The 14,203-nt window shown below is 38.6% G+C and overlaps 1 protein-coding gene across 4 annotated transcripts in view; it reads left to right on the top strand.

Moving 5' to 3' along the window:
• Positions 1-14,203, top strand: part of CDIN1 (CDAN1 interacting nuclease 1) — a gene marked incomplete at both ends in the record, with an annotated part of 215,004 nt that overhangs the window by 83,284 nt on the left and 117,517 nt on the right. For all 4 annotated transcript variants that reach the window (XM_079700530.1, XM_079700529.1, XM_079700528.1 and 1 more), the window contains 2 exons: positions 13,435-13,514; positions 13,864-13,913. In XM_079700530.1, the coding sequence (XP_079556656.1) occupies positions 13,435-13,514; positions 13,864-13,913 (130 nt within the window). The remainder of the gene's footprint in view (positions 1-13,434; positions 13,515-13,863; positions 13,914-14,203) is intronic.

The following is a 14,203-nucleotide window of genomic DNA, read 5'->3' as shown; positions in this document are numbered from 1 at the left end:
TTTCTGCCAAAGTCAGCAAAAAATGTAATTAAATGGTTCTTTTAATTTACACTTAATTGCTACACTGTAGAAGTAATTTCTTGAGTTCTTAAAAATGTATTAAGTTCCTCATCCCTTTCTTCAACTTGTTCTGCTGACGAAGGCCACTGTAGAAAATTGCCAAGGGTACAAAATGTATATCATCGGCTTTCTTTGGAGTAGTTTCCAACACTGGTCTGTCATTTGGGGCGTCCAAAGGTGATGCATACAGAACAGGCATGGCTGGTTACTTTCCTTGGGAGACTAATTGCACTTCTCGCCTAACACACTTTGTTTCCAGAAGCCTCAAGAGCTTGCAGCACGACTCTTTGTACGCCGGATCTCTCACTTTGGCACAGTATTGTGCTGCCATTGTGCTCAGTGGACTTGCTGAAAGATTAATTACAACTGAAGAAATGTATCTTTTAACTGTCTCGTTACATAAAGAATTCATAGTGAAGTTAGCGTCCGCATAATTTAATGATATACAGATTTTAATTACATAGTACACTGTTAATTGTACAGCTATTTTTAGATCAGGCTACTAACTTTTCATTTAAATGAATAGCTCATTTGCTTGAGGGACAAAAATAAAGGTTTTCTTGAAAACCTAGAGAATTTTGAGACCTCTGTAAAAATATTCTTACCTGGTAGGATATCTTTATGGTATTTGTCTTTCCTTAAAATGAGACTGACCTGTACTTTACCTTCATTGCTTATTAGGTTGTCTGACACATGGAATTTTGACCTTTTTTTTTTTGTAATTAATAAAGTGTAAGAAAGATCTCTGTGTTGGATAACGGGCAGGAATTGAATAGCTGTGTTTTCCTTGAAAGTTGTTGAGATTTTTCTCAAGAGAATTAGATGCAAGTTATTTCTGAATAGAAGCCCTGTCCCTGGCTGTAATTAGTCACATGGGCTTGGTTCCCAGGAAATGTTTCTTTCAATGTACTGAAAGTGTGTGAATTTTCATATTGTCTAACTTACCTTGAAATTCCATCTCTGCTTCCCCATTGACCCTTCTCCTAAAATTTAAGAAATCTAATGTTTAGTTTGTTCTTTTCCCATTAGATTAGGGAGCCTGCCAAAAAAGAGCACAGGTTCATGCCTGAGTACCATCTCCCTTTCCATGAATCTTTCCAATCCTGGGCAACACTTTTAATGCCTTAGAATTAACTGCTTTCTAATTATGCACTGCGGCAGACACGATGGTGTGGTATGGGTCTTTGCCAGCAAAGGGAAACATGGGAGATATAAATGAGCAGGCTGCCAGAGGGAATTATTAGAAAGGCTTCTTGAAGTCATCAACTTGCAAAGCAGAGACTTATCCCTGTCTCATTGACCACTACAAAGTCGGTCATACCACCTGCAGTATCACCTTTAAGAGCATCCATTTCTCTTTCTTTATATAACATAAGACACTTGTGATCTTGCCAGGTTTTCTAGCTACCCCAACAAATTTTGGTAGGTCTTTGCCGCCATTAACTTTCTCCCCTGACCTTGAGTTGGAGTCTTCTCTTTACCTATGACTCAACTCTCAATGTCATCTGACATGCAGGGCCCCAGTAAGACAGAAGAGCTCAGCTTCATTATGTGGCCCTATATTTGCTCTACCTGGAGCACTAAGTGTCTTGAAACTTTAATTGCCAATATTTGAATTGGAGGGACATCTAGGAGGGAGGAAAACTTGAGGTCAATTCTTATAAATATGATGCCTCAATCTGGAACATTTCACATTACTTTTGAGTACCATGGGAATAGTGCTGGAGAATAGCCAGGTAATTACGAGCCCAGCTGGCTAGTAAGTTCATATCATGGCTCCACCACTAACTAGGAGTGGGACTTTGGGCAAATTATGTAAATTCCCCATGCCTCAGTTTCTTCATATCTAAGATGAGGATAGCCACCTTGTGAGTACCTACTGAGAATTCAACGAATTAGGGTTTAGAGTGGTGCCTGGTACACAGTAAACACTCAGTAAATGTTGGCTGTTATTCCTTTTCAGAAGTGGACACTTGTTATAGGGTAGGCTGAGTAACCCCACCTTCCTGAATGCTCAGCTGACTTTGTATAGTGTTTCTGAAATTAGAAATTTGGGTACATTTACAGTTTTACCATATCCACATAGTGTACCACATGTACTAATAATAAATATGCTATATTTACCTGATATTTTTTAAATGTCATTTAATTATATTTTCAAAGGGAAATTTATAATTTCACGTTAAATAATAAACTGGGCTTTCTTGCCATAAATAGAAAGTACTTGTTAAAATAACGTATAACTGTTCAAACAATTATTTTGTATCCTAGTAAAGTCACTTCTCCTATGCCAGTGTTAAGCCCTCTTCTCTTTGGGAGACATGGCATTAGATGTTGTCAGCACTTATCTAAAGACCCATTGTGTCCTATAGCCTCTTAGTCTACATTTTCTGAAAACAGTTTTTAAAAAAGCCTACTCATCTGTAATAATAAAAGCTCAAATTAAGTCAAATCCATTTTAATACCTAAAAATTGCTGTAACAGTAGGGAACTGGATTTTGAGTAGTTCATTAATAATTCGGTCAGCAATTTATTGAGTAGCTATTTGTGCAGGCAACTTTGAGGTGATAGCTGAGAAATATTTTTGCTTGTAGGCAGCTTGTCAAGTATCCTGACACAAGCAGTTCCTTAGCTGTCTTTGTGAACCATGCATTCTCAAAGATGGTGATATGGCATAGCCAGATATCAAATATATCTGCAGCATTAAAATTTCATTGGGGAGCAGTTAAGAAAAAAACGTCTGAAAGTGTCCTGAGGCGGCCATAATGAAACAAACTAAAAAGAGGTGAAGAAAGATTGATGTAGACCAAACATAGGGCCACAATGCAATCCAAAACCTTGTAGCTTCAGCACCAGTAATAAACTTGTAAGAATTATTTCTCATCTTCTTGGTGTGACCACAGGATTAGCTAATCCTCCATGTAAAAACCCTCAGATATGTAAAGATAACATTGAGGAAGTATGATATCTTTTTTCTGTACTGTGCTAAGCATTATTTTTTTCCTTCAGATTTTGTTTTCTTTGGGCTATCATGGTTTCAAGTCTTAGCATCCTGATCAATCTTCTGTCAACAGGTGACAAAGTAATATGTAATAAAGTGCCAAATGATCAGTAGCAATGAGTTCACTCCACCCCACAATATGAGGGAGAGGAGAATTTGAAGTTTTGGCCAAGGGAAAGATTCAAAAGAACATTCCAGGTTTGGACGATGGAGTCTGGGGTGGAATTCAATATGTACTTGGCATTAACCACAATGCTGAATAAATTTCTGTTGAATGTTTGTTCGTTGAATAAGAGTTGATGGTGTATGGTGGTTGTAGAGCTGCAAGTTGCCTGAGACAAGAATCTGATCAGTGTGAATATTCATGATTTGGAGACATCTTCCTCTTGTCCTTATATAATACTTTTTTGATGACTCTAGTTCAAGTTATTTCTTACACAATTATGTGCTAGTTAGAGAGCAAAATTATAATTTGTCTCTATAGGGTTCCCTAATGTTAAAAGATATCTCTTATTCAGATTGTCAGATGGGATCAGACTGCTTTAGCGATCACTCCTGTGCTACAGGAGAGCTAGCGAGCTGCCTGGAATTCTCGAGAGGAGTAGTTCCAACTGCAAGAGAAAGTAGGCTCCTGTAGGCCACTGGCAATATTGAAATTGTCCGGAAACGACACTGGCAGGCCAGCTCCATGTAGATGTAACTTGAGACCTTCATGACCTTGATATCCAAAAGCCTTAAACCAGCACTTGAAGAAGAGATTAAATTCTAGCTGGTATTTTAGGCTTTGCCATTCTGGAGCTCAGCCTCTGGAGCAGCCACGTGAAGAAGCAGAACTTCTGGTGTGTTTTGGGAGCAGCTGTCTCCCCCATCCAGCTTTTCAGCTGCAGGGATTGTTTGTTTTTTTTTTTTCTTTGTTTTTTCAATGGAGGGAGAACCAGGTTCTAACACCACTGTGCTGTCTGCACTTGAATTTTCCTTCCAAATGACCCGTCTCATCTTTATCCCTGTATCATCCATCCCTCACTTCATCTTGTTTTCACTCCTGACTGCTGCTATCCAGTGTATAGTCAGCCCCATGCTGGCTCACTTATCATGCTTAAATCCATTTGTGACATCGGATTAGAGGTCCCATGTATATATGGTCTTGTCTTTGTTTCAGTCCAGGTGTAACCTAGGCACAGATGGCACTCTTTGCAGTAGGCAGGACTTCCAGGGACCTTAAGAGTGAAGATGATTCACCTGCTTGTTTGCCTCGGTTCCTTTCTGCAGTAGCTGGCCACTTATCTGAGCTTACACTAAGGAAAGGAAGAGTTATAAAAGTGGGTGTGATGTTAACGATTTGGTCAAAGTTGCTACTTGCTTGATTGCTGATGCTTGAAATGCCCTTAGCTGGAGGGAAAAAAAATCTCTCTCTTCTGTGGTTATAGGCAAGACTTAAAATACAAACCCCCCATGCAGCGACAACACATTAAGCTTAACACACACAGAGGTATAAAGGACTTCTACCAGGTTCTTTCCAGAGAACGGGTTTGACTCTGGATTGTGCACTGCACACACTGAATCCCACAAGGGGGCGCGGCAGGGGAGGGGTGTAAAGAGGGAAATTCTGGCATTGCTGCATTTTGCCTGTTGAATAGACTCACTTCTTCTGTCTCTCCAAGGCTGTGGCAACATGTGCGTGGTAAGAGCAGGCTCCTGACTTCCTTTATACCTCATGAAGTTTTTCTTTTTTTACCCTCTGGACCATAGAAAGTAACAAATGATTATGATGATGTGATTTTGGGAGGCAAGAAGCAGGCCACACTGTAATCTAACACCAGCCAAGGCAACAGCCTAACAACTGTAACATCCCAGGTCTCAAACAGCATGTTAGTGCTTTTTGTGTTATTTTATTTCATCTTCACAACAACCCTACAAAATAAGCACCAGTGTTAATGCTCTTTTACTGATGAGGGCACTGAAGGTCACAGAGATTAATTAACTTGTTGATATGACACAGCTAGCAGGTGGAAGGGCCAGGCCTCAAACCAGGTCTATCTGATTCTAGACTCAGCGCATAACCACTGTTCCGTGCTGCCTCTCCATTTGAAAGCATTATAGTGCATAGCTTTGCAAGTTTACCTTTCCTTTAGAAGACATGTTTTTCCTCTTTTGAGGAAGATGTAAAAAAAATTATGGTCTTGTTGTATGATATCTGAGGCTAGGTCATAAGAAGCCATAAACTTCTGCCTGGTTCCCTTGGGATGCTTGCTCTTGGAACCTACCCGTCAGTTCAAGGGGAAGTTCAAGCAGACCTCAGAGAGGTCCAAATGGAGAAAAACCAAGGCCCCTCTCCCACAGTTATAGCTGACCTCACAGCAAGCACAGATTTGCCAGACCTGTGAGTGAGTCGTCAAGAAAGTGAATCCTCCAGCACCCAGATAATCCACTCCAGTTAACGCCACACAAAGAGAAGCTGTCTCCATTGAGTCCAACCCAACTTGCCAAATAATGAGCATGTTAAGAAATTGGTGTTTAAAGCCACCAATCCCCTCCACCAAAAAAAATATGGGTCTGTATTTGAGAAGCCAGTGGAATTGATTCTCAAACCCGCAGAAACAAGTTGTTTTGTTTCCCAAGCCTGTTGATTAGCACGGTGCTTTGGCCTGTGACATGGTAGCAGCCTTTGGAGGGGTCAGGGGAACGATTTATTTCCTAGCCACCAGTGACCATTCTCCCATTTCCCTGGCCTAGCCAGACACCATGCAGCAGAGAGGACTCCACGGGTGATTTAGGTGGCTCCATTCTCCAACCTACCTGCATATTTGCCACCTGACCCTCTCGCTATTGTTTGGGGCTCCAACTTCATGGGAGGACTTTTTTCTTTATATATTTATATAATTTTAACTGCAAAAAAAAAAAAATTAACAAAGAAACAAGCTTTCCCTTGAACTTCTTATTAAAGGGTTTCCAAAAACTTCAGCAACATAACAGAGTGAGTTTTTGTGGATGGGCTACATTTCCATGACAAAGACATAGAAATGATAGACCAAATAAACAACAACAAAAATCTTTTAAAGTACATAATCAACTTCAAACAAAGGAATTCAATCTCTAGTTACAAGAAATGGAGAGAGAATGTATATTCAGAGTGGTGAACAGGGGCACACACTGTGTATGTCCATAAGAATTTTTAGCTTTAGATGTAGACATAAAAGGCCGGGCTGGGATTTTTAACACCCCATAGGGAAAGATGTGCAGCGAGGAGCTGGAATTGAGCTTCTACATATAGCCCAAACCATTAAAAAAAGGAGTAGGAAACTCCACGTGCCTAGAGAAAATGTAAGGAAGCTTGCTTACTGTATATGGCCTTGGGTTGTGGAGTATTAGGAGAGGAGAGAGAAATTAGAAATAGGTCAGCACCATTTGTGGGTATAGGTTCAGATTTGCATTCTTACTTACTGCAGGATGCCTGAGCTAAGAAATTAACAATAAAACTAGTCTCTGCAAAAGTATACATGAAACTACTTTGTCATGGTTATTTCTGCAGCGCAAGTCAAACAATTCTTTCTGAAAATAAGCTCACAGTAAAAATTTACAAAGCAAGTAAGGAAACCACCACCATAGGGAAGATAGGTAAGTAGGTAGGCAGGTAGATAGATACATAGGTAGAGAAATCGTATACTATGGACTAGAGATGAGAAAATTTAATCTATAAGGTGACATTTATAAACTAAAATTAATATATAAGATGATTGAAAAAAAGAAAGACTATAGGGACTTCCCTGGTAGTGCAGGGGTAAAGAATCCTCCTTCCAATGAAGGGAATGTGGGTTCAGTCCCTTGTTGGGGAACTAAGATCCCACATGCCACAGGGCAACTGAGCCCCACGTGCCACAAGAACTGAGCTTGTGCGCCTCAACCAGAGAGAGAAGATCCGTGTGCCGCAACTAGAGAGAAGCCCGCACACCACAACGAAGACCTGACGCAGCCAAAAAAAAAAGGAAGACTATAACTGGATAAATGAAAGAATAGAAAATAGTGTGAAAAACACATTTAAAAATACAAAAATAACGTTTAGAAATGAAATAATTGTCATTGAGGTTAAAAGCTCATTAGATGAGTGAAGTGTTGGATTAAGCAAAAAAATCAAAATTAGAAGAATTACATTAGAACAAAAGTGAATTCTAGGATAGATCTAAGGAAAGTAACTTTAGTGTAACACAAGAGATGAAGAGAAGGGAAATATAAACATTTTATAGGGGTAGGAGATAAAATAAGACCTAAAAGATGTCTAATGTAAGCATTCCAGAAAGACAATGGAGGCCAAAGCTATAATGGCTCATTTTTTTCAAACTGGTTAAAGGCATTTATCCTTAGACTCATGAAACATAGCTAATTCCAAGCAGGCTAAATAAAAAGAGCCATACCCAGGTGAACAATGATGTAACTATTGAATATCAAAGAAAAATCTAAAAGCAGAAATTAAAGACAAATTACCTATATAAGGACTACCATTAGACTGACAGTAGAGTTCTTATTTGTAATAGATGTCAAGAAACAATGGAATCGTATCTTCAAAGGGCTGAATCTTAGCCTGTGATTCTGTGCCCAGCTATATTATCATTCAAGAGTGAGAAATAAGTAGAGATATTTTCAGACAAGGCAGAACTAAAAGATTTACTACTCAGTGATCCCAGCTGAAAGAACTAATAAATGAGGTGCTTTAGTAACAATATCCAATTTTTGGATATTGAATCCAAAAGTAGAATGTGGAATTCAAGAAGCAATGCTGAAAAAGGAAATTGACAAACATGTTGATAAATCTAAATAAGCATTGAATGTTTAAAAAATGTTTTTAAAAATGGAAAGAGACTATATAAGTGAAGATTCTCCAGAGAAACAGAACCAGTAGCACTGTGTGCGTGCGTGTGTGTGTGTGTGTGTAGAGAGAGAGAGAGATTGATTATAAGAAATTGGTTCACATGATAATAGAGGCTAATAAGTCCCAATATCTACAGTTAGTCAGCAAGCTGGAGACACAGGAGAGGCAATGCCAGTGGCCTAGTTCCAGTCCAAAGGCCTGCAGGCTTGAGACCCAGGAGGAACCAATATTTTAGTTCTAGTCTAAAGGCAAGAAGATACCAATGTTGCAAGTCAAAGGCAGTTAGGCAGAAAGAATTCTCTTCTACTCAGTCTTTTTGTTCTAGTCAGTCCTTCAGCTGATTGGATGAGGCCCACCACATTAGGGAAGGCATTCTGCTTTACTCAGTCTACCAATTCAAATGTGAATCTCATCCAGAAACACCGTTACAAACATCTAGAATAATGTTTGCCCAAATGTGTCACCATGTGGCCCGATCAAGTTGACACATAAAATTAACCATCACAAAGACTAACTAGGAAATTGTGTTTACAAACAAGATGGTTGAACAGAAATAATAGGCACAATAACATGGAGACTGATGAGGAATGGGGGCTTTCTGATTGGAGTGAGTGCATTCTAAATTACTTATACTCAGAATTACAAAGGAGGTAGGATTAGATTAGATATTGTTCTGTTTAAATTTTTTGAGAGGACTACTAAAGAAGTAGATACAAAGTGTATTACATTCAAGTGAATAAAGAGAGAAAGGGGGGGTAAAGAAAATTTAATCAACTAGGAGGTAGTAAAGGAGAAATGGAGAAGGGAAGAAAATTGTTACCAGAACATGGAAAACAAGAGGGTAGAGATAAGTCCAGATGTCTCGGTTACAAGTGGATTAAACTCACTTTTTAAAAAGCAAAGATTTTCAAATTTGATTTTAGAAAATCTGGCTAAATGTTATTAATAAGAGTCAGGCCTAAGACTTAATGATACAATGAAGTTTAAGGTAAAGAAATGGAACACCAGATATATCGGGCAGATACTATCCAAAAGAAAAGTGGTGCAGCAGTATTACCACTAGGTAATGTTATGTTTAGCACAAAAAAAGAGATTGAGAAGGTTATGACTTGATGCCAAAAGACATAATTTCTAAGAAGTATATGTAAAACAATGAGTTTGTACACCCAACAAAATAGCCTCCTAATATAGAAAACAAACATTGATAGAATTATGTGCAGAAACTGACAAACTGACAGTAGTAGTAGATTAGTTCATATCTAGTTTGGAAAATATTAATAAGAATATAGAAGATTTGAATAATACAATTAAAAACCTTGACATACTAGACATACCTGAACTCTGTACCTCAATAGGAACTTCAGTGATTTTTAAGACATATAAAACATTTATAAAAATAGGTTCCATATAAAAACACAAAGGAAGTCAAGCACATACTTCCAAATTAAAATAAACATCACATACATTGACCACAATCTGATCAAATTGGAAATATAAAAAATGAAATATTTAAAAGAATTTATGAATCAAAGATTAAATCATAATGGAAACTAAAAAATATTTATAAATGACAACAAAAATTATGGCATGTAGCTAAAACAGAATTTAGAGGAAAAATTATAGCCTTAAAAAGTATGTTAAAAGATTAAAAATGTATTTAATAAACATAGTAAATTAGTAAAAGGATAAGTGTAGCAAACTCAAAGAAGAAAGCAGGAAACAATGATCACAAAAGGATAAATTCAATGTAACTTGAAGAAATGGAGCAGTAGAAAGAAAACAAAACCCAAATTTGGTTTCTTAAAAATACTAATAAAACAAACCAACCTCTAGCAAGAATGATAAATTTAAAAGTTTACACAAATTAATCTTACACAAATTAGGCTATCCAAAGTTAATCTAATTGCTGATCCAGAAGCTAAATCAGAATGGTGGGACATGGATATTTATTATATTAGGCTCCTGCCTTCTTTATGTTAGAAATATTCCACAATAAAAAGATCATAATCTTTATTTAGGCATTATGCCTTAGTCCATGCGTTGCCTATTGCCTGTCTTCTGTGTAGCATGCTTTAACAGATACCAGCTCTCCTATTCTTGTACATCTTGCTTCAAGTGACTCATGCATTCTTGCTTTGCACATGCTTGGTAGATAGTTGAAATCTCAGCAGTTGAAGCAGTGACAGGGTTAAATTGTGAAATCAACAGAATGAATACCTCTAGCAAAGTTTAGGGAGAACAAAACTCCTGTCTACCTGTGGTCAAAATAGATGGCTGTACATTGGACAGATGTCATGGCTGGCCTAGGGACAGCTTCTGTGAAAGGCATAGGCTTCCATGAGGGTTCATATCCCCAGCTGTCCCAAGATTGTCCAATTGCCTTTCCTTATCTGGTTGATGTTATTATTCCTCCCTTTGGCATTTCCTAAGCTTCAGAGTATGTGTGTAAATGTATGCTTGCACTCTGGCTTTATCTGAGATGTAGATCTACTCAAGCCTGAGTGCAAAGACCCAGGCATAGTGGGCAGGCACATCCTGCATCTGGAGCCTTGGCCTGCAGTTCCTATGTGTTAGCACTTTTCTCTCGTGCTCTGAAAAACGGCAGGTTGCAAGGAGAGAAAAGAGCTTTTTTTGAGTTTAAAATGAACGCGGACTCAATATATAGTTTTTACTATTCAATTTAAAATCACTGACTTCCTCTCACAAGCTTCCTTTGATTTGAATAGTCTTCTATTCAATATATTCAAACTATTTTTTTTAAGTTTATTGGCTATGATTCTTAATTCTGGTAAGCACACTGTTCTAAAACGTATATTGTGAGGAAAATTATGATGTCATCTGTTTCTTTTTCCTTTAATATTTCCCTTTCTTCCCTCATAAAATAAATGACCTAATTTTTTTCTGTCCTAGGGTATTGTCCCTCTTCTTTTTTTAAAAAGGGCCTTTGTTTTATGATTTTAGCAATGAGTTTGCATATAGTTTGGTATGAGGTCAGTAATTTTCCCTAGAATAGCACTTTGGGGTATACTGTCTGGTCATTTAGTAATCTTCTTCTCACATGGGTATGAGAGTTAGCAGTGTAACAACTTAGCAATGACCAGGTGCATGTGGAGAAGGTGCTTTTGTTCCCTTGAGACACTGATAGCATCATGGGTACCACAAAGGAATGTGTCTGCCATTACTATCGGTGACTGAGTGGCAGACCAGAGAGAGTGCAGTCCCTCAGGGAAGGTGACCCAATGCATGTGTGATTGCTTTGTTCCCCTCCTACTGGCCTGGCCTTAGAATTAAGTTGGGAAAACAGAGTGAGTTTACCAGGTACTTTACTATCTATTTAACACTATTGTTGGAATAATCTATTCTTTTATAATAAGACAGTTTGCTGCTTCATATTCCCAATGTTTGTTCCACTTATCCATGGTAATGTCTTTCCGAAATAATTGAGTCTAACTTAAGCTTACATGAGGCAAATGCCTAAGCCTGATTTGTTTCTTATTATTACTTAAACTTTAACAAAATAAATAATAAAAAAGCTGTTGTAGCTGTTTTCTCTAGGAACTCATGTAAGAACCCTTAAAGGTAGTCAGGTCAGATAACATTATCACTTTCTACAGAGGAAGACACTGAATTTGAGAGGCTCGATAATTTGCCAGGTTGCAGAGCTGGGTATAGGGATAGGGCTGGATAGGATTCCTCCAGGGATGATGATCCTTTTTGAGACTCCAAATATGGCCTCTCCACTTGCAGTGCAAACACGTTTATAATTGGCTATTAACTATATAACATTGCTATAAACATGCAGTTATGCAACTAAGAATAGGAAATAATTAAAATTATTGCACTTCATTTTTTCTTTGTGCACTCCATACTATGCTTAAGTGAGAAGGATGTCATTTCCTTATTTCCTTCCACAGAATTTACTAACATTTATCATATCTGTCAGTGTTCTTATGGTACTGAACTTGATAAAGAACATCATAATCTAAAAAAAAATTGTTAAGCCAAAAATTTTCTCAGAACCTGAATGACATAGGTCTGTGGTCTGTGTTCATTCTGTTTCATTCTGTTTAACTAGATAATTATCCAGTATGCATTTTAGTTTGTGCTTGTAGGGACCAGACCCTAAGCTATTTTGGTAAATGGGAATGATTCCACTGGAGGACTTGAAGGAATTGATTCCTAAGCAACACCTGACTTAGCTTCCGTCTAGAGACTTGCCTTCCTCCCATGCTGAGGAAGAGGAGTTCTGGCCACCATGGCTTCTGCATGCCTACAGTAAACAGTGAGGCCAGGATCTCCTGCCTCACTTTTCAAAGGGTGTGATCTGGGCTTCCCTGGTGGCGCAGTGTTTGAGAGTCCGCCTGCCGATGCAGGGGACATGGGTTCGTGCCCCGGTCTGGGAAGATCCTACGTGCTGCAGAGCGGCTGGGCCCGTGAGCCATGGCCAATGAGCCTGCGCATCCAAAGCCTGTGCTCCGCAACGGGAGAGGCCACAACAGTGAAAGGCCCGCATACAGGGAAAAAAAAAAAAAAAAAAGGGTGTGATCTGATATAGCATCCCTCGGAAGATGCCTCCCATAGTCCCTCTGTTGCAGTTCCCCGGTGTTAAGGTCAATTTAATTTGCAACTGGGTGTGATGAGACGTTTTGAGACAAAAATTCATATATAAATATAAATGTGTGTGTGTGTGTGTGTGTGTGTGTGTGTGTTTCCCTTATTTAAGATTCGCCCAGGGCTTCCCTGGTGGCGCAGTGGTTGAGAGTCCGCCTGCCGATGCAGGGGACACGGGTTCGTGCCTCGGTCCAGGAGGATCCCACATGCCGCCGAGCGGCTGGGCCTGTGAGCCATGGCCACTGAGCCTGCGCGTCCGGAACCTGTGCTCCGCAACGGGAGAGGCCACAGCAGTGAGAGGCCCGTGTACCGCAAAAAAAAAAAAAAGATTCGCTCAATTGTCAGTCAGTTTTACCTACTTTCCTTACCTGTGAAATAGACATAACATTTCGTGGCAGTTAATGAGAATTATTTCAGAAAGGTTTAGAATGCAGAGATGCTTTCTCAGCTGAAAGTTATTTTTTATTGACGTCATTGAAGTCTTTGAATCTGACCTGCCTTCACTAAGCTTTCCAGGTACATATGCTTGGTTATAACATAGTTACCTGCAAAAGGTAAATATTTTCTTTTCTGATTGTTTTTGTTGTGCTTTTTTTTTTCCCCCAAGTGGGCTCTTCCAAAGGTAGTTTATCTGCAAAGAGACATATGCTGTAGGTCTATACTTGTTAATTTACCTTGGAAAAATTAGGGCATCTTCAAATCTGGCAATGTGTCTTATAAACTTGGCAAAGTGGTCTAATTAAAAGCTTCCCATAGATTTGAAAAAAGGAAAAAAATGATTAGTATCAGTAATGTTTTCATTTTCATGCTTTGTGTATTTATAGGTATATGTCACTTCTCATGTTGTATTAAAAGTATGTTGACTGTCTGCTAACAGTTCATCTCTTTTCTTCTGCAGCCTCCAAGTCTGTTATAAATAGTATGCTACGGGACCCTTCTCAGATTCCAGATGGAGTTCTAGCAAATCAGGTCTATCAGGTATTAATCACAGCTGTCTATTTTCAGTGGCAATGCTGTTATCTGCCTAGCAGAGTAAAGGATTTTAAACCTCATTTAATTACTGTCATCATAAACTATCACTGAGGTCAGGGTGCACCATAAATGGCAATGCAATATTTGTGAGAAGAGCATTTCACTTTTTAATAGCTTGCTTTTATAGTGAATAAAAAGGATGCAATTTTTGTTTTCTGTGATTAAATCTGAACAGTCTTTTGATAGCTTTTTAAATTTCTTTTTAGGAAAAGGAATTACTGCTTTTAGGATACTATTTAACTGCAACAGTTTTTGTAGTCACTCATCCCAGACCCCTTCTCTTATTTGTCTGCAGTGCATCGTGAACGACTGCTGTTATGGACCACTGGTGGACTGCATCAAACAGTATCCTTTCCCATAAAATTTTAGGTGCACAATTGACGAGCTTAGACTCAGTGGAGGAGATGTGTCTAGCTTTAACCTGACATAAAGTTCTGCTTCACAAAACACATTTCATACTCTTCTATTTTATATTCAATCAACTGGAGGGTCACTGCAGACCATTCTTTTCTACAGCTTAAAAAAAAAAAATACCAGATAGGCCCCGGGAAGATGTCAGTTCAGCAGTTGCACAGTCACAGGCTTATTTCAAACTGCTTGGTTTTCAGTGAGTTTAAAGGTACAGAGTCATGAGG

Source organism: Hyperoodon ampullatus (assembly GCF_949752795.1).
Source record: "Hyperoodon ampullatus genome assembly, chromosome: 3".
Classification (NCBI taxonomy): domain Eukaryota; kingdom Metazoa; phylum Chordata; class Mammalia; order Artiodactyla; family Ziphiidae; genus Hyperoodon; species Hyperoodon ampullatus.
This window is presented reverse-complemented; position numbering and strand designations above follow the sequence as displayed.